General features: G+C 45.0%; 1 protein-coding gene across 1 annotated transcript in view; it reads right to left on the bottom strand.

The window, feature by feature from the left end:
• LOC142777132 (synaptic vesicular amine transporter-like) overlaps positions 1 to 26879 on the bottom strand; it is an 85705-nt gene extending 58826 nt beyond the window's left edge. Inside the window, exons 1-3 of the mRNA XM_075881466.1 lie at positions 26813 to 26879; positions 26667 to 26762; positions 13772 to 13850 (exon numbers count right to left, since the gene is read on the bottom strand). Coding sequence (XP_075737581.1) covers positions 13772 to 13850; positions 26667 to 26762; positions 26813 to 26879 — 242 coding nt within the window. The remainder of the gene's footprint in view (positions 1 to 13771; positions 13851 to 26666; positions 26763 to 26812) is intronic.
• Positions 26880 to 27365: the final 486 nt, after the last annotated feature.

Raw genomic sequence — 27365 nt, 5'->3', positions numbered from 1 at the left:
TCCAGAGTTGCGTTCATTATGTGTTCGTTCACAAGTGCACCAAAACGTAATAATGAAGTCACGATAGGCATAGCGCGAGAACAGAATGATGACACAGAGGCAAGGACACGAACCACACGTCTATGTGTCGTCGTTCTGCTCTCGCGCTATAACTATCTTCATGCCATACCAACTAGCCCAAGCTGCCACACTTCTGAGTATTAATAAAGCTTTGGGCCGCCCTCTTCGTTTCTCTGGTCGTCAGTTAGAGCAGACACCATTTCACGACTTTCACGACGAGGGCACTCATTGTGCCAAGGAAACTGATTCGGTTAACCAGCAGATGCGTAATGTCGGCCCTCACTGTGAGGGGTGCGCATCGATCCTGCAGGGAGCCATCGTCACGTGGAATGAGGCTCTCGATGCGTGAGCTGCCACTTTGACGAGTGCTTGGAAGCATCTCTGTAGACAGCGTCTTCCGCTTGAAGCGCAGCCGCAAGCCACTTGGCCGGTGTGGTGAGCATCAATCCAGCGGGGCGCCTTTCGATCTCCCCAGGTACACCATCAGTCAATCCTGATACTATGTGAACGTCCTTCAAGTCTGCGAGGCGACCAAGGCGCGTCTTCTATTCGTAGTAGTGCCTGATGCGCTGTTGTCTTATGAGCCTGCAGTGTATGAATTGGCGGAAAGGGTCGCTGACAGGTGCAGAAAATCGTGCTATCATGCTTGTTTTGATGCCTACCCACGTATCTTCTGCGTAGAAAATCTCGGTGAGGTAACAGCGGAATGCCTCACCTTCCGAGTACTCGCTGATGCAGTCGATGCGATCTCGTTCGGACCAGCTAACGTTGCTCGCATTCGTTTCAAAGAGGTGCAACCACTTGTCCACAGGGACGCCGTCTTCAGCTCCGGTGTATTCCGGCAGGCTGATCATCTTCTTTGGTGGGCTCTTGATATTGCTGTGGTAGATCCTGTCGATTTACTTTAACGAATGAGACATGGCGTCAGTCAGAACACCACTTTATTCCAACTCTTCCTCTTCCTAATCTTCTTTGCCCCCATTCACCCGTGAACCGTCACATATACAAAGATTAGCCTAAATTGCTACTCTTGAAACTCAAAGTCAAACACTACCATTCGACCATCTGAGTGGGACGTGAAGTTGCCTCCGTTGAGAAGATACCAGTTAAACACAATTATGGCTGCCACACGCATGGTGTGTGGTGAATGAGAAAAATCTATAGGCAGAGGACTGCTTTACCGGTCCCCTAGCTTTGTGCAACGAATTTATGTTTGTTTCCTACAGGCATAAAATGTCGCACTGCAGTTTTCTTGCTGTTCTAGAGACTAGCTTTTGTATCTGTGGGGTACTTAGGCCCCAGACATTCTATGTAATTATTTTAGGAGACATTTACTAAACAACAGGGAAGAGCATGGCGTTTTTTTTCCTTTGCAGCCCCTGGTTTACATGACCATTCTATTCTAGAAACCAAGTAAACACAACCACGTCGCCGATTTTCATAGTCTGCGCTAACCTATAAAGGAACAATTGAAACGGCTGAAATGTGTGTCGAACACAGAGAAGCGAAATGCCGGAAACGGCAATTGGCATGTTCACGGTTTACAATAGGCCCTCGTCAACACTTGAGAGGGCGGGTCCCGACATGACCCTTGTGGGCCCGTCATGTAGCGTACTTATATACAGGCGAGAACATCCTATTCTCAGGAACAAAAAAAAATAGGAAGACATAACACATAGGGCACTCGTGTGTATGGGCATGTGTGCCGCTGCACTACGAGGACTATGAACATAAAGACATAAGTGCGCTCCCACATCACCATCGCTTGCCTCCCTCGAGGCAAGAAAAAGAAGAAAAACTTTATACTGCACCTCTTCAATTCTTAGCATAGTTCCGTAGGATTTCAGGCCGATTGCGACCTCGTTGTCGAGCACATAAAAACACCTGCATCACATGCTAAGTGTTGCAAACTCATCCACTCTACCACTGCTGCCACGACGCTAATCATATGATGGGGCAGTGGAATAATCAAAATGAAGCTTTTTCAGGCAAATGAACACTGAACTTGTGCGAACAGACTCGGCCAACTGCCTCACGGCACCACCTAAAGAGCAGGTGACCGCTCCGGCACATAGGACTTCGGATACACATGGCATTAGCGCTTTCCCATGGCACAGGAATTGGCTCATTAAATTGTTCTTGGTGCGAGGCTGAGCAAGGACCTGTCTGGGACATATATATCATTTAAAAATAAGTAACAAAAACCTTCGTATGACACAAGCTCCTAGTAACTTGGTATTGTGGCAGAATAGTCGTGCCAATTCTGACAGATAACTTAGTGGCGGCATTGCTCAGCTGTGCATTCACAGCACACACTTTACAGAAGGTTGGGTGCATGAAGCTCTTCATGCTCCCAGATAATTAGATATAAGCATTTGCAATTAAAATAAGCACCATAATGCAATAAATACGTTCCACACTTTGAGACAAGTTTAAAAAACATCACGCACACCAACTCTTTGCTGGTATGAAACACACGAAGCAACAACACACTCATGGCGCGAAAATCAAAGTACATCTATACGTCGTGTTTACCGCTAGGAACACTTCTTAAAAACACTAAAAAAACCGAAGAAAAATAAAAAAAGGGGGCGGGGGTTCAGCATGTTCACACACAGCCATGTATGCTTGACTCTTTCAGAGCACTAAGATATAGGGGCTCAGTTTTGGACTATTTCCTCAAATTATTCACACATAACTTTCACACGACTGAGCGCTCTGAGCCTCCCAAATAACCACGTGACAATTATTGTAGAGTCACTGGGGCTTGAGTGCTACCGTCAGTCTCGAAATGTTTAGCCCTCGGCGCCTCGCTGATATGGGTGGCTGGCCGTGGAAACACATGACGGCGTTAGAGCAAGGAAAGCATGCGCCTATTAAACAAAGTCGCTGTCTGTGTCTATGTCATCTGCTACTGGCTTCCGGGCCGGATGTTTTGACGGCGCCCCTTCGTGTTCGCTGCCCGACGTGCGGCCTCTTGGGCACACCCAGGCAGCCTTGTGCACGCCCGGGCCCGAGAGCCTGGGTGACTTGGAGAGCATTCCATCGTGGTCAGCGTCGGTGTTGCGGCTTCGGCTGTTCCGCCCTTAACCGACGCCTGCTCGCATCGTGAACTTTTGCTGCTGGGTGTGCTGGTGATGTCTGGTGATGTCGGTACAGGCTCGTCAATAACAAACTCGCCGGGCTCATGCTCGTCTGACGACGGTGTTGTTGATTTCTGGGTTTCCACAGCAACTGTCGCCATCTTGTCTTCCCGGCTCGGCTTTCCTCCCGCTTGGCCATGTTGGTCGCCATGTTGAGCTCCCTCCCCGGCGCGCTGCTGCGAGGCGCCGCCATGTTGCTGCACTAGCTCAGGCAGCGATTGCTGTCTGTTGGGAGTGAACGGTTCGGCGTGTTTCGGCGTGTCTTCTTCTAGCGCCTTCGCTGACTATTCTTGCTTGGCTGAGCTGCTGAGGTGCTTGCGTACGCAGTCTGCAGGACTTCGCGGCCGTGCGGCCCGTCGTCTCCTTTCTTCTCCCACTACGTTCTTCACCCGCAGGTGCTTTTTCCAGGCGCTGATTTGCCCGTGTGGTCTACTTGCGACCATTTGAACGCCGCGGGGTGGGGCGGGGGGTCATCCTTTTCGTCACCTGATATTTCCTCGGGGCCACTCTCCACACCGACCGCGTCGCCCAACTCACTGCTCTAGGGGTGTCGTCCTCCTCTTCGTCATCACCGCTCGGCCTTCTTGCGCCGTTTTCACCGTGTTCACCTCCCTCACCGCTCTCTAAAGGTGCGTTCACACTTGGCCTTGAAGAGCGCGAAACCGGCGAAACTCTCTGGAAACAGGCTTGTTTCACCGCCCAAACGGCCGGAAAACCACGCGCACGGCTGGCGCGCAAAAATCGGCCCGAGCGCAATTTTCCCGCCATGCGAAAACAGATCCGGTTTCCGCTTCACAACCTTGGCTGCTCTAGATCAAACCACGTGGCCTAACCAGCCGGCTGCAGATTCAACATAGCGGCACAGGCGTCGGCGGTGGCTCGTATCAGCTCAAATCGACAACTACCCGTGCAGCACGACGAAGCTTGATGGCCTCAACGAGGACGCGCTCATCGAGAGCCTGCCTTGGATTACGATCGCCGAGAACTCTGGAAATAGACGGTGTAGCTGGCACGAGTCGGCATGCCCCAACTTGTCTCGCGTTTGTGTGCAGCCAGCTGAATGCGCCACCGCCGCTGCTGGAGCGTTCGCTCGTGTCGTTTCTGCTGTCTTATCTCCCAAAACAATGTTTCAAAAGTTGCGAGCTGTTTCTTTTCACTACTTTGCGTGAATATCTAGAATTCAGTATGAAGTTCAGTTCTCAGAAAGCAGGGGAAATCGAATTATTTCTCAAGGTATCGACGGCAGCGGCGGTGCGATGGGGCAGAACGAATGTGAACATCTGCTGTGGTCGGGGTTTCGCGGCTGCTCTGGCATTTTGCTTTTCTTCAACTCACAAGTGTGAACGCACCATAACTCGGTGACGGTAGCTTGGCTAGGTTCTGCATGACTGCCTTCCTCCTTCATCCTCTTGCCGCAGCACATGCTCACTGGCCTCTGTACGTCTGCTTGACTGCCTGCTTGTTGCGCCTGCGGTGCCGTAATGGCCTGCGCCGGCGTTCTCTCTGGGATAACAGTCGGTTAGGGCCATTCTTTGGCGTCACTCGGCTTCAGACACTTTGCCGGGCGCAAGGTTGTCATTCGCCTTTGCGTTTGGCCTGTGGCAGGTGCCGTGCCAAGTATCGGGAACTCGTCTATCGCTGCTGCCAAACTATACCATTTTTTCGCGGTGCAGTCGACGCTGGCGTGAGCTCCACCACAGCGTCAGCACGGCTCGGTGCAAGTGTCTGTGCGGTGCCCGAAGACTCCGCAGCTGGCGGAATGTGGGGTGTCACATTAGGCCTTGATGTGGCCTTCTTGGTCGCAACGGTGTAAAAGACGTTTCACGCCGCGGTACTCGAAGTTCACTTTATGGCCTCCCACTCGCACAAAAGTTGGGAGCAGGTTCTCCAGACGCATGTTCATTTTGAGATACCTGGTTCCCGTATAAAAACCGGGCGGTTTTTATACCGCGCCTCTTGAATTCTTAACGTGGTTCCGTAGGGACTTCAAGCAGATTGCGACCTCGTTGTCGGGCCCACAACAAAGCAGGTACAGGCACGTGATGCTGGCTACCTGTCGTGCCTCCGGGACAAGTGGGGCTGTTCTGGTTCCAAGGCGGAGACCACCAGTTTCTTAAAAGACTTCAACTGCTCGCGTCGAGCTGACGCCGACCTGGAAGTCAAATCCTCTGTGGCACTTAACACTGTAGATTTCATGGATGCCGACCAGCGCTTTCATTGCATCGATTACCTCATCCACCGGCGTCCCCGGCGGATTGTGAACATTAAAAAATGTTCCTTGGGTGGCGACTACCCGCGTGCCGCCCTTGCGCTGGCACTTGCTTGAGGAACCTTAGGTTCTGGCGGTGTGGAAACCAGTGATAAAAAGCCTGACTTGCCTGCTTGTCCACCCTTAACGATACCCTAAGCGGCACCAAACTGACCAAATGGTACTCCAAACGGCAGAGTCCATCCGCAGCGCCCACCAATATAGCTCAAGATTCTGCGTTCATACTTGTGCGATTGTCAATTAAAAAACAATTATTGCGCATATCTGAGGCACCATAGCAACAAGTCAATATTCTGTATGTGTGTCTTTTTACTAGAAAAGGCAAACATAAGTAATTATAAGGACCGTAGCGTTTATGACGCTGTGCTGACTATGCGACGCTTGCACGAAAAGGCAACTGTTTCAACGCTTTTTTTAAAACCACATGGTGGTGACACCTACCCATCGTTTTGCGTTCTACACCTAATCACCTCAGAGACAAGCACGCAGGCCGAGCGCTTCGTTTCCCAGGTGAACTGCAAGATAGGGCTCAAGTCTCACGCGTGACATGGCTTGATGCACACGTTCGCCTCCGCTGCATGCTCGAGGCACTCTAATGCAGCACCTCCAGAATACCATTCACTGATTTTCTTGCGCAGAACATCAAATAAACGTTTTCTGCACTCTCTCCAGACGCAAGAGTATCGTTGTTCGACGATATTTGCAGTGCAACTTGAAGATACGGGGCCAATTGTTTACGGTGCTTATTCTTGCAATTCCTCGCGGTATTTCCTGCGGGGCTTGTTTGGACACATAACTGAGACAATCTATTTGCTGCGGAAAGAATCATTAACACGCCCGCTTTTTTGCCTATTTTTGTAATTTATGTGAAATAGCAATCAGAAATGGTATCACTGCCACCCTCTTGAGACTTGTTTCTTAGGAAGCACCCGCATCGTTACCTACCCTTGACTGTATGAGCGGCTTCTCAAAAACAGAAACTAGCAATCAACTGGGATAGGCAGCTGTCTAAGACTTAGAAGTTGAATGCCCTGTGCTCGTTTGATTCGTGAAAGTCTGCACCCTATCTCGGCGAGCATGCTCACCGCTTCATCTTGGTATTCCGCGATAGCGGTGGACTACTCTTCGATCTGTTTGGTTGGGATATACTGATCATATTCTCGTTAGCCTGCGACAGCTCACCATTGCTAGCGGAGAGTCGTTGCTTTACGGCTTTGAGCTTCGCGATGTCGATGCTCGCGGAGTCAAGTAAAATTGGCGCTTCCTGAATAATCTTTGTGTTCTGCGCGCGTGGCGCGGATCACTTGCCTTTGAGTTGATTCATTCTGAGATCACTGCTGTTGGATGACGCCGCCCAACGCCGATCCTCGTAACCACCAGTCGAGTTCTCACCATCCGCGGTGTGAAGCGAAAATAGAGGCCCAGTGTGTCGTGCGTAGAAGGAAGGCTTCTACGCACGTGGGTTTTCAGCACCAAAATTATGTGAAGCAAAGCGGAGAGGCGAGCGGGTTGGTACTGATTCATAACAATGTACATGCAGCACGAAAAAAGATGGGCAAGTATTTTTTCGCGCTGCATTTACGTTGTTATGAATAATGTGTGGACGCTACAACGATAACCAGTGGGGAATAGCTGAGCCAGAAGATTGAGATGTGGGTGTAGATCGTAATTTTTTGGCTCACACTCATTCTGAGGGATTGGCCAACCATCGGGTAGATTAACAATAAAACAAGTTATGTATTTCATTATTAGTAAAAAAGAATTACAGCAATTTTTATTTTTTTTAAGTATCTTTTTTTCCGATTCAATGCACTGAGTTTTTTCTACTTCCCTCCGGGACATTATTGCACCCAACATGGCTTTCTTGCTGCCTCAAGGATTGGAGACAAAACTAGCTTTCTGCCCCTCAGCTGGTTATACCCTGCCCTCATGATTGGCCCATTTAAACAAAGCGAAGATGTTATGTCATGCCGTCAAGTTATGTCACTTTCCGATACGTCACAAATATTTATGATATGGGACGTCTTACGATGACGTTTTCAGATATCGATGATTTCTTTTATCACTCGTGCTCACGCCGCCGACGCGAAAAGACGCCAAATGCCACCGGTGATCCTCTTCGCTTTTCATGAGGCATTTAAAGCTATCGCTTTAATGCATTGTATGGATGCAGCTCCATGAAATCACGGCTTCCGCTGGTGTTCGGGGGAGCTTGTTTGCAGTAATCAGGCAGAACAATTGGTCTCCTAATAAATTTTGATGCTTTATACATGTAGCCGTCATTTACAACCGGATTACTTCATAGATTATAAGTAGTGGCGGCTGATGACCCCCCCTTCACGCTTGGTAACATGGCTATTGGTATCAATAAACGGAAGTGGGCTGCATCGGAACAGTCAACAAATGAGTCTATCAGTAACAACGCTGCCTCGCGATCACTGCCGTGTGAAACACTTACATTACACCCGGAAGCTGAATGGGAGCCCATGGGCACCATACAGCCATTCGGTCTCTACTCTGCTCACTGCCGTTTTAAGTGGCCAGAAGCAAGACTAAACAAGCAGAGATGAGCAGGCGGATATTAAGGCTACATCAATCCGTCTAAGAATACACAGACAAGTCCAAGCAACTGACCACAGGCCACATTTTTCATGCCCGTCACCTTGGCTGAAGTTGAGAGTCGGCATTAGACATCAGATTTTAACGGTGCCGGTTCAAAACATAGGCAATGATCGCAACACATATGGAGCTGTTCTTGTTTATTTCACAATGATTTCATTGTTTAAGCTCTCAAATGGTGAAATCACCTACATAGTTCCTCATTTTCTGACACTGTATTTTTCTCGGTGGCAACACATGTATTGCTTTCCGAAAGAAATGGATGATGACCTGTATCCCTGGAGGCAGTGTAGTGGCATTTTGTGCTCTTTAGTGCATGAACTTTACGCTTCCGCATAATTTGCTACGCCACTAGAGAGTAGCAAGCATCGGGAAACATTAGGAAGCCAAGCTTTTGTTATTAGCTCCTGGCAAAGGCTTCTCTCAAAAATATACTTTATGTTAGTCAAAAAAGCAACTCTCAGTCAAGCGAACGCTACGGTGACAAAACGATCTTCCACGGATTACTCGCATGAGCTATTTCGTATCGGCCTAGCAAACGACGCGCGAGCACCTCAATCTAGTAGTCGCGAACGGCATATGCCTTTGAAATGATCTGGGTGTTCAGAACAACAAGTTCTTCACAATTCTTGCTTCCAAGTTTTCACTACTCCCTAAACAATGCTAAATAGAGCAGAAAAGCAGCTGAGAATGCAGCCGTGGTATTCGTTTGCGCGAGATACGACGTGGCGGCATCTCTACTCCAGCTGCGGCGCCTGGCGGTGAAACGCCGCACTAGCACCAACGGCCGCTTCCCCTTGAAATCTGCTGCTTCACCCGAGCACTTAAAAATAGAGGAGGCGCTGACCTAGGGATAGCAAGTTTGACGTTGTCAAAGCTAATCCAAGGATTCGTAACGGTATTTCTAGTGATATCTTCTTCTTGATACCATGATAGAACGTGATCTTCTTCTTCTTCTTTGCCTTCACTGGCTGGAAAGCGTTTATTTTATTTTCAACTCCCACCTACGAAGCGTAGCCGGGAACCATCAGCTGAGCTGGGGGCTTCTGAGGCTGCATCGACACTGTGCATGAGCCTTTTTGACAATTGAAGGGGAGCATACTAGGGGGCCCTTCTTCGTTTCATGCCAGTAGGTAATACAGATGCTCATTGAGTGAAATGTTTCCCGTTTCATTTTTTTACAGGCCCTGAGATGACCAAAATGTAGCGGTGATATGCCAAACAGGCGGAGCTACATGCAGCTGCTCACAGGTGGGAAACCTCTGAGCCCACGTCCGTTGCTTATATGAGACACTTCAACGCTACCAATAGATATTTGCTATGGTGAGGGCGCGAGCGGTGACACCGAAACGCTGTACAGATATTGCACAAGCTACAAAAGCGGAAAAAGTTAATTTTCGATATGAATGCGTCATAAGCGCGAGAAGATAGCTTTTTGCGCTACACGTTGACGCTGCCGGCCCGGGAAGCAGTCGGTATAGTCTCACGCTTGACGAGGCATGTAACGCTTTCAACTTCACAGAAAAAAAACTATAAAAACTGGGAAAGCATACCATGAGTAAGCTTAAAAGCAGAGTAAAGGGCTGGGAAAGTACATTGCTTGGCCAACCGAGCTTGGAACGCGCTACAGCAGCGTAGTCATAAATCAGTGAAAAGCAAAACACGCTTAAGGCAAAAGTCGTATTAAGTATTGCTTGATACTTATCACTTTCTAAATTGCAACCACTGATTCTTTCAGAGTGGCTCTTGATTTAATAAATACTTGCTAAATATTGAGATATATATATATTTGCATAGCAACACCGAATGTATATACAAGGCGCCCACGTAACTTTAGCCAGAGTTTAAAAATATGCCAGAACACGTAATTACGACGCGACCCAATGCATGTTGCTCACCGTTGCCTGGAGTTAGTCAGATTATTTTTGTGTTCTCAAATATTGTTTAATTATATCTGTTTACTTACCTACCTTTTGAAGGAACGAAGACGGATCAAAAACTTCAATGAAAAAGTTATAGATCGGTTTGCAAAGCGTCCAAATAGATAGTTTTGAACTTTAAATCTTTGAAGTATTAGTGTTTTTCTGCTAATTAAAAATGCCCGCGAAATACAAAAAATGCCACATGACAAACCCGCTCGTGTGCCAATGCGCACGATGATTTTAGTGCTCCCTAACGTTCCGCGTACGAACGATACACGCTTCCCTCCAGCGATAAGCCGTCACAGCGGTAATGTTTTTTTGGCCGGTAGCAAAACGTGTTCATTGTAAAGCCAACACCATCGCTGCAGCCCTGCCAAGACAGCACAATAGGGCAAATACTTTGGTCGTTCGTACACGAAACGCTAGGGAGCACTATAATCATTGTGCGCATTGGCACACGAGCGGGTTTGTCACGTGGTACTTTTTGTATTTCGTGGGCACTTGTAATTAGCAGAAAACACCAATACCCAACAAAGATAATGTTCAAAACTGTCTAATGAGACGTTTTGCAAACCGATGTAAAATTTTCTCATCAAAATTTTTATCTATCTTCGTTTCTTGAAAAGTTCGTTGGTTAGTTAAACATATCTAATTAAACAATAATTGAGAACCCCAAAAATAGTCTGACTAACCCCAGTAAACGGTGAGCAACATGCGTTTAGTCGCGTCGAAATTCCGTGTGCCGGCATATTTTGAAACTGGCTCAAGTTACCTGGAATACCCTGTATAGCCTGAAAGTTTGGACATCCGCTGTTAAAAGTTGCAACCATTGAAGTTCCCCGACGCGTTAAAAACCACGAGAGTCGTCGAATAACTGTGCATTTTCAACAAATTTTCACTAGGTGCTTCAGGAAAAAAATAAGTATGCTTTTACAGTGGTATCACATATTACAGTGGAATCAGCATGCAATCAAATCTCTAGCTTGAAGGCGTCATCGAACGCTATATTTTTCTGTATTGGAGTTTTCCCGAGTTTTATTGGAGCTAACATCACTCTGAGATGTATTCAGCCTTCCCAGCTACACTTAATAACGTTTCGCAGCTCCGGCCCATGCTGCACAATTGCTGCGCCGCGGCAGCTCCGATGCCCCGCCATGGGCGAAGGCGCCCCTAGCGGTTGCTCCTGTCTCTATACCAAACTTTCGCCGAAGCTTCATGACCAATAAAAATTGGCCCCGTGTCTCTATGTTTCACTGTAAATGTCGTCGAAAGACGATAGTCTTGCGTCTAAAGAGGGGGAAAAACGTTTATGCGATCTTCTGCGCGAAAAAAATTGGTGAATGGTGTTCTGGAGGCGATGCGTTAGAGTGCCTCGGTGCGTGCAGTGGAGGCGAGCGAGCGCATCGAGACACGTCAGACATGAGCGCTATGTGGCTGTTATCTTTGAAAACAAAGGATGGGCTCGGATATCAACAGCGCGCGGCTTGGGCACCCATCTCGGAGGCGATAAGTTGTAGAACGCAAAGCGACAGGTAGGTGCCACCACCGTGTCGTCTTAGCAAAGCGTTGGACGCACTTGCCTTTTTTTTTTTGCCTGGCGTTTCATTGTCAGCTCAGCGTAATAAACGCTACGGTCCTTATAATTACGGATGTATGCCTTATCTTGTATAAAGAGACCCACCAGACACAGAATATTGACGTGTTTTTTTGTGCCTCATATTTGCGTCATAACGGCTTTTTAATATCCTATTGTACAAGTATCCACACTGAAGCTTCAGTAATATTAGTGGGCACGGCGGATGGGGTTAGATTTAGGCCATTTTGAGTATCGTTTCAGCGAACTATAACAGACAGACAGACAGACAGACAGACAGACAGACAGACAGACAGACAGACAGACAGACAGACAGACAGACAGACAGACAGACAGACCAAAAATTTTGCGTTGAAGTATCCCAAGAAGGACTATCGTTTTCAAAAGTATCGAAGGACTCCGGTAAAACCTTGCGAATGCGAGCACCGTGTTCAACCAAGGGAGTGAAGCCAGCACAAAGGAATGCCACCTCCGCAAGCAAGATCTTGACTTTTATACAGTGGGCAAATGACCCAGCTTTTCAAACAGCGAGAGCAATACGACTTAATAAAACACTGGGCGAGGCAAAATAACAAGTAAAAGAACCCGTTGTACTAGAAAATGAGATTTGAAGCACGGAAACTTGCGCAAGCTGGTAGGACTCGACTGGATGTACGAATAGTGCAACTTATAAGTTGTTACAGCGTAACTACGGAAGCAGTGTATTTGTTTCCAGCTCAATCAACGAGAGACCTTACTTTGCTGACATTGTATCACGGTGGTTTTTAACTGCAGTCTTCTACGCATGCCCATACTCTTTTTTCACTTACTTAAACCACTCCACTATAAAACACTGTTGCAAGTCAGCGCTTTTTTCTATCCTTGTTTTGTCGCTTCCGTAGTTACGCTGCAACTGCTAGGTTGCGCTGTTCATACATTCAGTTTTGTTCTACCAACGTTCCCAAGTTTCTACGCTTCATGTCCCGGTAACGTCATGCTTGGCAAGTCAATGGAAGTCACGCAGCTGGTCGTATTGCTAACTTTGGCCGCTACAGCGCTTACGATGCCGGCTAAATTGTGACGGCGGTGGTGTTTGGTACGTGGAAGCTTCTTGCCTTCCTCCGTGGTGCTTGGCCGGCGCTTTGGCACGTGATTTTCTGTCCCCTGCAGATCAGCGTGCGACGGATGGTACTTGGTGTTGCTTTGTGGTCGGCACAAACCACTCACACAAGAAGCAGATAGTTTGCTATTCGGGCTTTCGAAGTGACAGTGCTCTACGTGAAAAGTCGATTGGTGCGATGAGGCGGCACAACTCGTTACACAGCGAAACGGTACGCGTGTGTTCCACTTTTTCTGAATTCCAGTAAATATGGCTTCTTCAGTAAAAAAAAAGCATGAATGACATTCTTTATTTGCTCCATTATCTGTTCAGGTACATTTGATCTAGACCAATTTTTTGGCTGCTGTACTTTCAACAAATCTTTGTTACCTTTTTCGTGAATTCTTGATGATTGCCCTCTTTTTGTTCTTGTTGATGATTTCTAAAGCCTATCCCTCATATATTATTTAATTGCGACCATTCCAGTAAAACATAAATAAATACATAAATCATTGAGTTTTTTTACATGCATGTCTAAATTTGTGTACGCGGGTATATTTCGCCCGCAGTGATTTGTTGCCACCATAGCCGGAGCTTAACAGTTCGCCTCCTACGCTTCCACGGTGGACGGACATAAAAAAGATAACCACAGCCTTACAATCAAGTGTCAAACGCACGGGGGCCTTCAGGAAGCCTAATGCAACAAGGACACTTAGCAGTCTGCAGCGGTAGTGCAATGGTGCTCGGCTGCTGACCCGAAGGTACTAGCTTCCTCTGGTCGATTGAGGCTCGAGGCCCGTCATCGCACGTTAAAGAATGGCAGATGGTCAAAATTTGCAAAGCCCTCCAGTCTCTCCTAACTATATCATGGGTTAATATATCTTATCCTACAAATTAGTGAGTCGGCAGAACTACTAATTGTGCGAAAAAGAATGACTGTAGCACGAAACTAGTCTCCTTTATCCTGTAGTTTGACTAAATGCATGCGTTTCCTTATAATGTTTGAGTTACAGAACAGTCTAATTTTTGGCAACTCGTAACTGCACTTTTTTTCTTTACACAAAGAGCATGGGGGTCGTCTCTTACCTCGTGGCTTCTTCAGCAAAGCGTCCGAACACCGTGGTGCCCAAAAGGTAGCCCACACTGTCTGGCAAGAAAACAGTTCCTACAAAGAATGATCATAATACCAAGGCGTATAAGAAACATGTCTATAAACATATGTCCAAGATTTACGATGGAATTCAAAGTGCATCAGGACACAAAGGCGAAGTAGATAAAGAAGTGCATTTTACAATACTGCATGATTATCACAGTCTTAAGATGTACACTTGTGATTCTTAATTTATTCTTTTGAACAACCCAAAGAAAAAATGCTTGATCAAGTTAGGTGAACAAAGCTCTTTCGTTTTGTCGTATGCGTATTGTGGTGTAAACTTACTTCCCGTTTTCATGATTTTGTTATGCTCTTCTCAGGTCCTTGAGTTCCCCGATCTAAACAACAGGAACTAAGAGTAGACAAGCAAGGCAAAGTATATGGCGAAATTATACGTTTTTCCGTTGCTTTTTGAACGCGAAGCGTTTCTTTGCGTAGTATCTATCTATCTATCTATCTATCTATCTATCTATCTATCTATCTATCTATCTATCTATCTATCTATCTATCTATCTATCTATCTATCTATCTATCTATCTATCTATCTATCTATCTATCTATCTATCTATCTATCTATCTATCTATCTATCTATCTATCTATCTATCTATCTTACGGCCCACGTGTGTATATATCGCCATATATCCCATACTAATTTTTGTCTACTAGGTAAAGAGGTGATATACGTAGTGTATATGGCCGTGTATTCTCTACTAATTTTTGTCTACTAGGTAAAGAGGCTATATACGTAGTACATATTGCCGTATATCATATACCGCATTATATACTACGTATATCACCTCGTTATCTTGGGGTAAACCAAAATTAGTATTAAGGGTAAGAAAGCTTTTCCAATAAGTTTCACGTGTCATGACACGATTAACTTGCAAATGCCGTTGTGTAATTACGTCGTCAAACATTTCCATCCACACATATATAGCACATACCCACATACATTATGTGGTGGTATGCGGGCATAGGATATAGGTGATTGACAGTTCGTTGACCCTGGAGCGGCGGGAACAAACATTCGTAATTTAAGTGCGAGAGCGCCAAGGAAAACTTACACCGGCAGCATTGACCCGATGAATGAAAAGTTGAATATAGGGTTTCAGGAGGAATTGAAACCAAGCGTTCTGTGTGGCAATAGAGTATTGCCACGCGGAATGCTGACCACAGCATCGCGTTAGGTCTCGAGACTGCTTTGAAAAAACACCCTATTGCTGACCAAACGATGATTGTGGTTTCATTGCGGACCATTCAAATTTGTAAACATCACATATGTGCTCATATGAGACAGGAATCACGTCGGCTTAGCGTCAGATATACACTTCATCGACATCCACTGAAGTTGTTCTACGCACCACTAACCAGGGTTACCATCATCGCAAGCACAATCGCTACATATCCGCTTTCTTCCTCTGTGTTGGTAATCCATGTTGCTGTTAGGATCGTTGCACAACTGTAAGCGTGTGGTTATATAAAGTATACGCGACTGTTCAACATATGTCTGAGCGACGAGATTTGTACATGTATTGAGCATGATTTCGTAAGGTATGACTTAATTAAAAAAGTCCACATCCACAATATTTCTGCATGCTTCGCATTACATTGGTACCCAAGTTACATGGCATCTGCCACTTAAAATATAACGAAAAGTTCCTCCTGTCCATGGGGTTGGAACGTATGTCAATCTGTAGGGCTTCCTCGGAGAAGCAAAAAAAGTTGCATACCAGTAAACATAATTTCGTGTTTTATCTCCACCGTGTTATTGCAATATTAACTATATGAGCACCATCAATAGGTTCTTGCCGTCGACGTCACCATCGTCATAATGTTTCGTAAAAAGTCCCCATGGACGTCATTCCCCTTTGTATTGTATGATCTACGCGCAGATAAAAGCGCGTGAACGGCGAGACGAACACAACTGATTAAATGTATTGATCCAACTTCGTCACTGGACATCGCTATAAAAGGATCACCGCAAGCCTTCGACCCTCGTGGGCACGGCGGACCAGGCGCGACCATGGCACTTACGTTTATGTTCTGCCTTATGCAGGTTAGTTCCAACGTGGGCTCGTTTCGTAGTGATTATCGCTGTATCTTGGTATTGCCGTGCCCTCGGCGTTGTCGGAATATAGCATATGAGTGTTTTCATGATTGTCGGTTGATTTTATGCGGTGACGTGGAAACAAACCCTGGCCCCACCCAGAAAGAACTATATGAAGAAGTGCTCAACGGTCAAGCGAAAATTCACGATGAAGTGCTTGAACTAAAGAAACAGTTTATTGATTTGAAAAATATGGTACATGATTTCAATACGGCACAAAAGGATTCCCAAGAACGCACCATTCTCAGTGAAAAGGTCGTAAATACGCTACAATCACTGGAACACATTGTAAACTTTCAAAACAAAAAGCTTACCGACCTTGAAGACCGTTCTAGACGGTCGAATTTGATTATTCACGGTATTCCCGAGTACCCTAATGAAAATGATGCAACCCTGAGGGAAAAAGTGGTTAAGGAATTATTCACAGAAAAGCATGGTGTGAATAGTGATTCCACCGGACGCATACACCGACTAGGAAAACAAACTGGTAAAAGACCTATCATCCTCCACGTTCAAAATTTTAATGAAAAGAAAGTAATATTAGAAAATTCCAAAAAACTGAAAGGATCAACGGTATCTATTCAGAATGATTATTCGCAGTTGACACTTAAGAAATGAAAATTGCTGTGGGACAGTGCTAAGAACGAAAAGCGACAAGGAAAAAAAGTATTCTTAGTACACGACAGGCTTATAGTAGATAAAGATACATTTTATTGGGATGAATTGCAAAACAGGCGAGTAAAAGCAGGAGACCATCAATCTTACAAGCCGCACTCATGACCTATTCCAGCACTATGTAACAAACAGATAAGGCTACTAAATATTATTACCCGAAGCATTGTGAATAAAAATGAAGCGTTCAAAGTGCTTCTGCTGCAACATGATCCACATATTACGGTTGTTACCGAGACTTGGCTATACGAGCATTTGCCTAAGTACGACGTCTTCCCCCCATCCTACACAGTTTTTCGTAAAGGCAGGCGCACTAGGGGAGTAGAGATGGCTATATTGGTCAAACATTGTATCGATGCTGTTTTGTTGGATGATCTTGCTGACATAGAATGCTTATGTATTAGGGTTACATGCTGGGGTCATAGTCTCATTGTAATTTGGTTGTACAGACCCCCAGACGTTACTCCAAAATACCTTAGCACACTGAAAAATCATATGGCCAAATTTGAAAATAAAAAGCTCTCACTGATTGGTGACCTGAACCTACCAGGAGTAGACAGGGAGCGCCTTAACACCGGCATTAACACTTCTAAACATGTTGACATAGTGTTTGACATCATGCTTATACATGATCTACTGCCGGTAGTTCAGGTACCTGCGCGTACGGAGGGATTCCACCTCAATATTAGATCTTGTGTTTCTGAACCGCAATTTCTCCGAATATACAGTAGAGGTAGGGCAGGATCTTTCTGATCATAGCTATGCCTTCACTTCCTTTCCTCTTGATCCACTAACTGGCCATAAAAACCCGGTATATCTATCGCTGCTTTAAAGACTTTTCCAGGGCTAATGATGCAGATATAATTGAACACCTAGAAACATGTCTTACAAATTTTTATAACGTAAATGTTAGCGCACTTTGGACACGATTAAAACAAATGTGGCATTTTTCTTTAGATAATTTTGTGCCTTCCAACCACAAAAAGTTAACAAACAAACACCATGGATAAATCGCAGCATCATTCATATGAAGCGCAAACTTAAGCGACTGAAAAAAAAAGGCGGGCAGCAGCTGATTTAATACACGATGCGCACAACAGTCTTGCTCAAACTGTGCGCAGCTCTAGAGAGTATTACTTTAAAACCTCATTACCCAACTTAATTGCAAATGACCCCAGTAAATTCTGGAATTTTATCAGTGAAAAGAAAAAACCTGTATCACAAATATCAATTGATGGAACCAGCGTCCCCAATCAGAGAGACATTGCCCGGCATTTTAATCAATATTTCCAGAGTGTGTTCAACACTTCTGATTTGAACTGTATATCTAATGCTACAGCTATTCCTTATGCTGAAGCACTGTTTATTTCTTATCCAGGCATGATGTGTATGTTGATAAATTTAAAAACTAAGGCATCCTGTGGTCCTGATAACATACCGAACGTATTTCTACGACGGTATGCTTTATCTCTAGCAAAGTTTTTGCTAATTATTTTTCACTGTTTTCTGTTGTCTTCCCAGGTGCCCAGTGACTGGGAGGACAGCCCGCGTTGTACCCTTCTTTAAAAAGGGGGACCGCTTAGAACTAGGAAAATACCGTCCAATTTCACTAACCTCACAATGTTGTAAAATTATTGAACACATCATAGCTACTAGTATAAACAAGCTTATTGAAGAACGCTCTATATTAACCATGTATCAACATGGTTTTCAGAAAGGATTATCTACCGTAACTCAACTCGTCACACTGTGTCACTCTCTTGCATTAAACATCGATAGACACGGTAGGACAGATATGCTATTCTTAGATTTCTGCAAAGCATTCGATAAAATTCCCCATAGTAAACTCATTTCCAAATTTAGAACAATAGGTATACCCAAAATATTCGTTTGTTGGATTTCTGCGTATCTAAATAATCGCGAACAGTACGTTGATGTAGGGGGCCAATATTCGGACTGTCTTCCGGTCACATCGGGCGTACCACAGGGCAGTGTGTTCGGCCCTTTGCTTTTTCTATTGTATATCAATTATATTGTTGATGTTATTCACCCTAGTGTGGAAATAAGATTGTTTGCAGATGATTGTGTTTTGTTCAAAGAAATGCGTTCCGCTAACGATTTCAACGACCTGAGCACTAGTCTTTGCAATATATATTAATGGTGCTACAAATGGGGTATATGTCTCAACGTGAACAAACGTATGTGCCTTCCAGTGGCTCGCCAAAAGAATCCACAATCGTATACATACCTATTAGGGTCTTCGCTGCTGCAACAAGTAAACTCCTACAAATACCTTGGTGTGACACTCACTTCTAACTTGTTTGGGAATCTCCAAATTGATAATGTTTGTTCATCTGCCTTTCGCAAACTATGTCTTCTTAAACATAATCTTCAAAGTTCTCCCATGAATATCAAACTACTTTGTTACACAGCTCTTGTGCGACCAAAACTAGAGTACGCGAGCATAATAGGAGACCCTTATACAAAACGTAATATATACACTCTTGAGCGTATTCAAAGAAAAGCTGTTAGATTTATATTCAAAAAGTACTCCAAGTTAGACTCACCCTGAGATTTAATGCTAGCCAACAACATTCCCTTACTGCAGATGCGAAGACAAAAAGCTAGATTAGAATTCCTTGATCAACTTTTGAACAAAAAATAGCTCTAGACCCATCCCCGTATTTGACACCCCTTAGTATAGCCGGCCCACCCGACACCACCACCCAAAAGCCTTGATCCCATATTTTGCTCGCACAGACCTACTGAAGTATTCGTACTTTCCAAGAACCATATGTGAATGTAAATGTCCTACTAATACATGTGATGAATGAACTAACCTACCAAACAACCTTCTTCGCCCTTTATTGTTTCGTTTCGCAATTATTTTATTTATAATTGTATATTTATTACCACCCTGCTTGGACCTCGAGTCTGCAGTATTGAATAAATAAAATCTCCATCGATCAGATGGCGCATGCGATAAGATTAACCCGCGGGTGAACATGCCATCAAATGATGCTTAAGCAAAGCTCAAACACCCTGCTTGCTTTGAAGGCGCATGAAAAGACGCGTAGGTGAAGGTGGGGATGGTGGAGGAGCGTTCGAGCAGCAACTGTGAACGTTCACTATGAGGACGTGGTGGCGAGTGCTATATTGACAGACATCTGCGGACGGCTTGTATAGCCTTCTACGTTCTTCGCTCACAACGAGAAGGGACTGTGCGGATTGCCCTTTCCTAGCGCGAGCGGCTGTTTTCTGTTGCAGCAGCGTTTTTTAGACTTATGTAACACTGGATGCAAAATTTTAGCCTTACCTGATTTGTCGCTACCACACTCATTACATCAACCTGGCGGTGAAACTAGAATATCTTTTTATGGGTTGTCATACCTCAAGTGCTGCGTGAACAGAAAATGACCCGCATGCCTTCTTTCTTGACCATCATAAAGCTCTGTGCGCTGAATTGTATAGGTCTGTGTGATAAGTCGTATGTAGATCAAAGCTTTCAGAAAGTTCCAGAGACTAGTGCTGTCACAGAAAGCAACAAACCGCCATTGACAGAACGTACTTCGTTGCTCGAAAGAGCAAGGGAACCTGTGCTGATGCACTTTTATCACGCTTTAAAATTTGTGGACTTGTATGATTCTTTCTACAATTTTTGTATGTTTTATTTGCTCCATTTCTTCTTTTCTTTCTTGCTTAAAAGCGCATATTCATATATCTATGCTCGAAAGTATAGCCGGCTGTCCTACGTTTTCCACATTGAGATGGCTGATACCGCAGCCTGTGACTACTGTGACAAAGAAGAAACCATTGCACATATCTTTTGTGACCACTGACAGTATAGCGACTATGTCTTTGCAACAAGCTCCACAAATCACGTAATCAACGTCTGTCAAAGGAAAAAATTACAATATTACAACTGGGTGAAGGTTAAACTGATGAGAGCGGCTCCAACTCTGAGCTACCAGGCATTGAGGCACCCCCTTAACAGACTAATAGCTTTTTATGAACGAGAAAAGTTCTTATGAGGGCTACGAAATATCGCCATTTTGGGTGCATCTTTTCATAATATATGTTCTTTAAGTTGCTCATTTCATAAACTCGCATGGTGGTTTTCGGAGTTTATTATTACTTTTTAGGAAAAATATGCACCTTATCGCAGTTTATATATTATTATTCCCCAATTACGTGAAAAAGTGGCGTCTGCTTTCTCAGTTAACCCATATTGCTTCAAAATCAGATTCAGTGCTATATAAAGACGAGAATATCAGACACATGAAGTATAACTGTCAGGAAGGCACGCAAACACAATCACAATTAAGTTGAAATAGTTGAATACAAAACTTTGTCTGTATAACTGTCCTGAAGCTTGTGGTAATATACGCAGATATTTCTAATCAATGCACAGATATTTTACAAGGTTGTTGTCAGTGATGGAAAATCACTCCTTTCGAGAGGTGATTCCCGGCCTCTTAAGAAGGGGGTGTATCAACATAATAAGTGATATTTTGCTGTTCTGCTGAACCATTCGTTAGTATATCATGGTGTCTTGCGCCTATGGAGCTCCTCGTCACATATGGTTGCATTGCAAAAAATGACAGGCCTGAACGTAAGGCGCAGCACAGTCACAGCAAAAGCTAGAAAAGCGTCCTTTCAGAGCCTTTTCTAAACACTCATTGGGTAACTGCTGCGCGCACACTTGCTTGATACCCACTACGGCATTATTTCTTACTTTTTTTTTTTGGTATAAGGCCGGCATTCAGAGTCAGTCAAATTCCTTTAAGATGTGGCGCGTACTCACGCCGGGGGATTGGCCAAGACTTGTTAATTACAGGTTACGATAGATATACTTGCGATCCAGTAAATAAATATAAAACAGGACGAGTTATAGAGTACAATAGTAAATAAACTGTAGTGTAATGCAAACAAGCGGTGCAATGGAAACAAAAATGAATTTGGAAAACTACTTATATCTACCGGAGAATGATTTCAACAATTAAATCTCTTTGAACATTTGATGAACTCCTGCACTGCATCAACAACCTTCCCGTCGCGGTGACCAAAAGACAAAGCCCCAAAAGAAAGCAAATTTTGCGCATTTAAGTCTATTCTGAGGAGGCGGCAAACGGCACCCAAAGTGTTTTGCGCAAGGAAGAGTATCTATTACACGAAATCAGCTAATGTTCCGTTGACTCATCTACACCACACAAAAAAAAACAATGAGGGGAGGGGGCCGGAACAGATCCACGTAAATATAAATTTTGCTGCGGAATTTCATAACGCAGTCTAGCGATTGCGACTTCCATTCCTCTTGTTTGACATATTTTACTATTCCTATGGTGCATGACGTCCTTGAATTCTGATGTGCCCATCGGTGAAGGAGCAAAAAATTCCTTTAACAGCAATTTACTTCCTCATCTAGCACTTATCGAGAATTGGATGCCAGGAATACCTCAATAACAGGGCCATCTAAAAATGACTTTGCCAGCGAATCTGCCATTTTGTTCATAAATAGGCCCTTATGCCCTGGAACTTAGACCGATTTGATGAAATTGGGACACGAGAGAACTAATGCTTTGAAAGCACTCTGAGCCTGGGAGTTATCATTTGCGGTAAGGGAGGTACGTATTGACAGTGAATCCGTCAAAATTATTGCCGAAATTACTGCTGCCATTATTTAACGGAGCGCTAAACTTATTCCTAAAAATTCTGCTTCAAAAAATAGGCACAAAGTCTGCATTGTGGTATCCGCTAAACACTTTCAAGTAATTTTGTGCCAATGTTTCATGCAGTGGCAGATGACGACGAGGAATTATGCCTGAAGTGGGTATGCGCCACAGTTAATAGCTGAACAGTGAGAACAAGCCTTTGTAATGGGTTTGGGCATTGGACTACACAGTCGTTACGCTATTCGAACTGTGCGAAGACATGTTTTTCTTTTGCTGTTTTAAAACGCTTTAAACGTCGTATTAACAGGATTGATTTCCCGATATCAAGCCTACCTAAGGCCAGTTTGCCATCAAGTCCGAAGCACCGGCAAAGCTCTCTGGTAGAATGCGGGTCTGGCACCTAGCGGACACGGGTTCGAGCCCCACTGTGTCATTGGCGCAATTTTTATTTTCTAATTTCGCGTGATGTGGTTACGGACACCGGTGGCGGCGGCAGCAGCGCCGGCGGCGGACAACTAAGGTGGTGCGTGACCCGAGTAGCGATCTCATAGCAGCTTTTGCTGTAAAACTGTCACTGCCTGTCATCCGCGAAGCTCCGGCGACTCGTCGATGGTGATTAAAATGGCGCAGCTTTTGATAGAAGGATCTGCCGACCCTTCTATAGAAGGGTATGTCTTTTGCAATATCTTAATGTTATTTACGTATTAAGATGAGGGTACGAAGCGTAGACATGCTAGTGCTAAAAGAATCAGTTCTGTTATAGCCTTGAGGAAGACACAATACCTGTTTGCGGATTGTTCATCGCAAACTTCAATCTTGCCGTTTCTATAGTTTTTTTTTATATTTCTGGTATAGTTATTCAGTCACTTGGCATCGTTTACCACTGGACACTTCATTGGAAAGATTCTAAGAGATCCATCAGCCACATGCCGTAAAATCACAGCAAAACTAAGGTGGAGTTTATATTAGCCAAACGGGTCTACCCATGGCGTAGCCATGTCGCGTGCGGCAACATGCCAGGTCCGTGCCCCCACCCCCCTCGCCTTCCAGAATTTTTTTTTTCGCTATGGTATACACGACGCAAAAGACCCATATCAAAAGGGTGCCCACTCCCCCCCCCCCCTTCCAAAAAAAAATCTGCCTATGCCTTTGCCGTCGACACGTCAATAGCGGCTTAGATCATGCTCATTTGATCAAAGTGGAACAAGGTTTTGATAGTCGTTAAATATTAGGTGACCCTAAAGCTTCAGTTTTAGGAGTTCAAAGCGATAGCGATCTTCTGTTCCTGGTGCGGGCTTGAAGCTCAATGCATGAAACCTTTTCGAACCAGCTATGCATCATTTACATAGTCTGAGCGAAATAGGCGCAGTAGCGTGGGCGCGTTTTGTAGTGGGTTACCGGCTTTAAACCACAAAGTCAATGTGATAATCCCATTTTCTGACGCCTGATTCCCATGGGCGCTTGTACCACGCATTATTACTGATATATTTTATGTTGCATTGTGAAGAATGTATACAGGACGCGTGTGTTTGTAAAGCATTTCCAAGCAGAAAAAGTTATTTTCAATCTATTATCAAGCAGGGCTTGGCTGTTTGGTAAAACATCCACTTGAGACTGAAATGACGCGGTTTCTATTTCCACTTGGAGCCAAACAACTAGTGTTCAATCCCTACTCTGACCCAAAAGTTTTTGTTATTTATTCTATTTGCATCTTTATCGATATTTTGGTGACGCATATGACGATTTTTTTGCTCACACCCCAGGGCGCGGAGCCTGCCGTAATTTCTGCGAAACGGGTTCCTTAACGCTATTGCTTTAAAATGTGAGTTGATGGATGCAACAGCATGGTGAAACAATTTACAGGCGTGAGTTTATTCATTTGTTTATTTATACGAAGGCACGAAATTCTAATTATAACATAGGACACATTGAGGACGAACGCTGTTGTCTTCGGTATTCCAGCCGCAGTGCGCATCGTCAAAAAAAAGTCACATATTATATTTATAAATGTCTGCGCCGTGCTTCTCCGTTCTGTGATTGGATATGGTGTCACGACAGTGTCAACACATTCAATCACATCAGGACAGAAGAGGGATGAAAAGCGGGCGCCACTGATGTATGGCCAAAAATTTCTTGCCCTTGCGGTCAGTCTGGAAGAACTTACTCTAATACTTTTATTTCCATGTATCCACGCTCATGACGGAATTGAGAAAATTGCTTACTTGCAGGTATAAAAGCAGCATTTATACGAAGTAGAGCTTAGTTAGGGAAAATTCATTAGAATAATGGATGTGAAGCAGGGGTGTTTAGGTTCACTGCAATACCAGCTGCCTCGGCGAACAGGCTTACTTCGCTTCCACCTTTGCTGTACTCAGCAAGGGTACCAAAAAAGGCAGTCGCGTATGCGCACGTAAGACAGAAAACACATGATAACATTAATGGCCAAAACGGACGACCTACGGTGACTTCGACTGCTAGAAAACGGTGGCAGCCATGGTGTACATACACGTAGATTTGCCGCTTTGAGGCGCCAGAGAAGGCGCGTTGCTGTGATGTATTCCTCATTAGCTGGCATTGGCGTAGGCGGAGGAGGCGGTGTTCACACTTCTTTCGAAATTTGAAAGCTTTGTATGCGTACAGAAGCACATATACAAATGAACGCACGAGCATAAATACCATACGTACAAATACCCCCCCCCCCCCCCTTTTCCCTCACTGACTGGCGGAAGTCAACCGCGACGGTAGCGCGGACCAATGTGCGCGAAACAGACAGTGAAACGGTAGGCAAGCGGACGCGGAAACGCGACAAAGTGTGGCTGCATGTAGTTGCCATAGCAACGACAGAGATATCTTCCATCGGCTTCTTTGTTGCTGGCTTGCGTTCCGTTCCGTTTCTTCAATTCTCGGCGCTCGTCACTCTTCTATCAAACAAAAAAAAATTTTTGCCTTGGGCAGATAACATGCTTGCCATTCGTGAGTGAAAGTGGCGGAAGCACGTCTATAATAGAATTGAGAGGCATGCAAGATTTTAGGACCATTTTTTTAGGCGAAACAACGTGGTTTGAGTACTTAATATCTAGTTTGATAATCATTATATATGTACTTCTATGATACTGCCCTCACGTCGGCCTAACATTATTCTTCTATGAGGTCCCATCCATTCAAGTTGATTGATGTAGCAGTGTCCAGGCCTGCCATACCATCCTCGCGAGCACCAGCGCTTTATATAACCTTACCGCTTCTGGTGTTTCTGATATAAAACATGCCCGGTTGTTTAACGCATGTCTGTGCGTGCATTTGTAACGTTTCGCTCAATTAAAAGAGTCACAGATTGGCCGCAAAGGTGACGCAGTGAACGCGATGGCAACAAATTGGAAGGTCACGCGAAGTGAAAAATGGCAAGCAGATCGAGACGTGACCTGCGTTTTTCACGCACTAGTGACGCACGAAACGTCCTCACAAGAACAGATGAACGTGAATCAGGGTCTCAGTTGTTACTTCGTTTTGTCTGAAAAGCGCGCCGTTCTCGCCAACGGAGGCTGTGGAACGAGTGCAGGGACCATTGTGCGACCGGTAACTACAACGGAACCGTACCGGTGAAAGCCTCAAGCATACGATTGTCCCTAGCGCGAGATAAGCGAGAGCGTCCCCTCTCCGTGAGGCAAAGTACGCGTGGGAAATGAGAGCGTGTGCCGCCACGTCTTGACAATCTGGCAACGCGGGCTCATTGCGCTGTCTCACTGGTAATGCTGCAAAGATGATAGTAGTTCCTCCGAGATGCCCATCACCAGCGGGAAGTAGTAGATATAAATAGCTTGTCGTTTGAACATTAAAGAAGGTGCTCCTTCACAGCTCAGCAGCTAACGCCTCACACTTCAGAGGTTGGAGCTTCAATTTCGCGTGCCGCAGTCTTTTTCTGGATTATATTACTTTCTTGCGTTTCCATGATTGATATGTGGGGTTTAACGTCCCAAAACCACCATATGATTATGAGAGACGCCATAGTGGAGGGATCCGGAAATTTTGACTACCTGGGGTTCTTTAACATGCACCCAAATCTGAGCACACGGGCCTACATTTCCGCCTCCATCGGAAATGCAGCCGCCGCAGCCGGGATTTGATCCCGCGACCTGCGGGTCAGCAGCCGAGTACCTTAGCCACTATAGACCACCACGGCGGGGCTTCTCGTGTTTCCATATACATATATATATATATATACGTATACATATACGGTGAATGACGCCGATTCTGGCGGCAAAGTCTAGCCTAGAGTGTCTATATAAATGCTATCGCAGAAAAAACGTCATAGTCACCTTCCATGCTTCGCATACCATGGATTCTGTGTGATATGTATGCTTACCCGCCGACGAGCTTACCAAGTTGCGAGCGCGATGGCCGCAGTGCCTTCAGGAGCCAGGCAGGCAGACAGGCCTCGAGCACAGCAATGGTGGCCGCACACAAGCCAACGACGCCTGCATCGTAAAGTCCCGAGAATTCGACCGCGCAGCCTGCGCTTGCCTACCCGATGCCAGCAGCACGTATGGGTCCCTCAGGAGGGCAAGCAGCAGGCTTGGCTGACCGGACGCCATCTGAGCAGCAGAAAGACCTCATTTCATCTCACTCCAATAGACCAAATTATCAAACATTTATTCAGATACAGAAGAATACTCAAGTAAAGTGTGCGACTGGGCTAGACGGTAATGCATTATTAAACTTCTCAGCGCAATAAGTTCTCGCGTCCCATCCTAACGAATGCACAAGACCTATAATCGAAGCAGCAATCACTCGAGGAAGCTCCATCAGCAAATTATCTGTAACAGTTTTATCTGAAAAAGAACTTGCATATTTAAATTCGACAAGTGGGAGTCCGAGGTGAGGGCGTGATTTATTGCAGTCTCTTTTGACTTTTGGTTTTGTGTGTTTTCTTTTAAACAAGTCATCTTATCTTCTTTATGTAATATATGAATGCGCGCTTTACCCCCGTATTCACAAACGCTCCTCCACTCGACCCTTCACTCGAAACGCTCCTTAAGTGGCGTTTTCCTATTCACAAACAGCCCTTCACTTGAAACGCT

This window comes from Rhipicephalus microplus, chromosome X, assembly GCF_043290135.1.
Source record: "Rhipicephalus microplus isolate Deutch F79 chromosome X, USDA_Rmic, whole genome shotgun sequence".
Taxonomy (NCBI): Eukaryota; Metazoa; Arthropoda; class Arachnida; order Ixodida; family Ixodidae; genus Rhipicephalus; species Rhipicephalus microplus.
The sequence above is the reverse complement of the archived record's forward strand: the minus strand, read 5'-3'. Positions and strand labels throughout refer to the sequence as shown.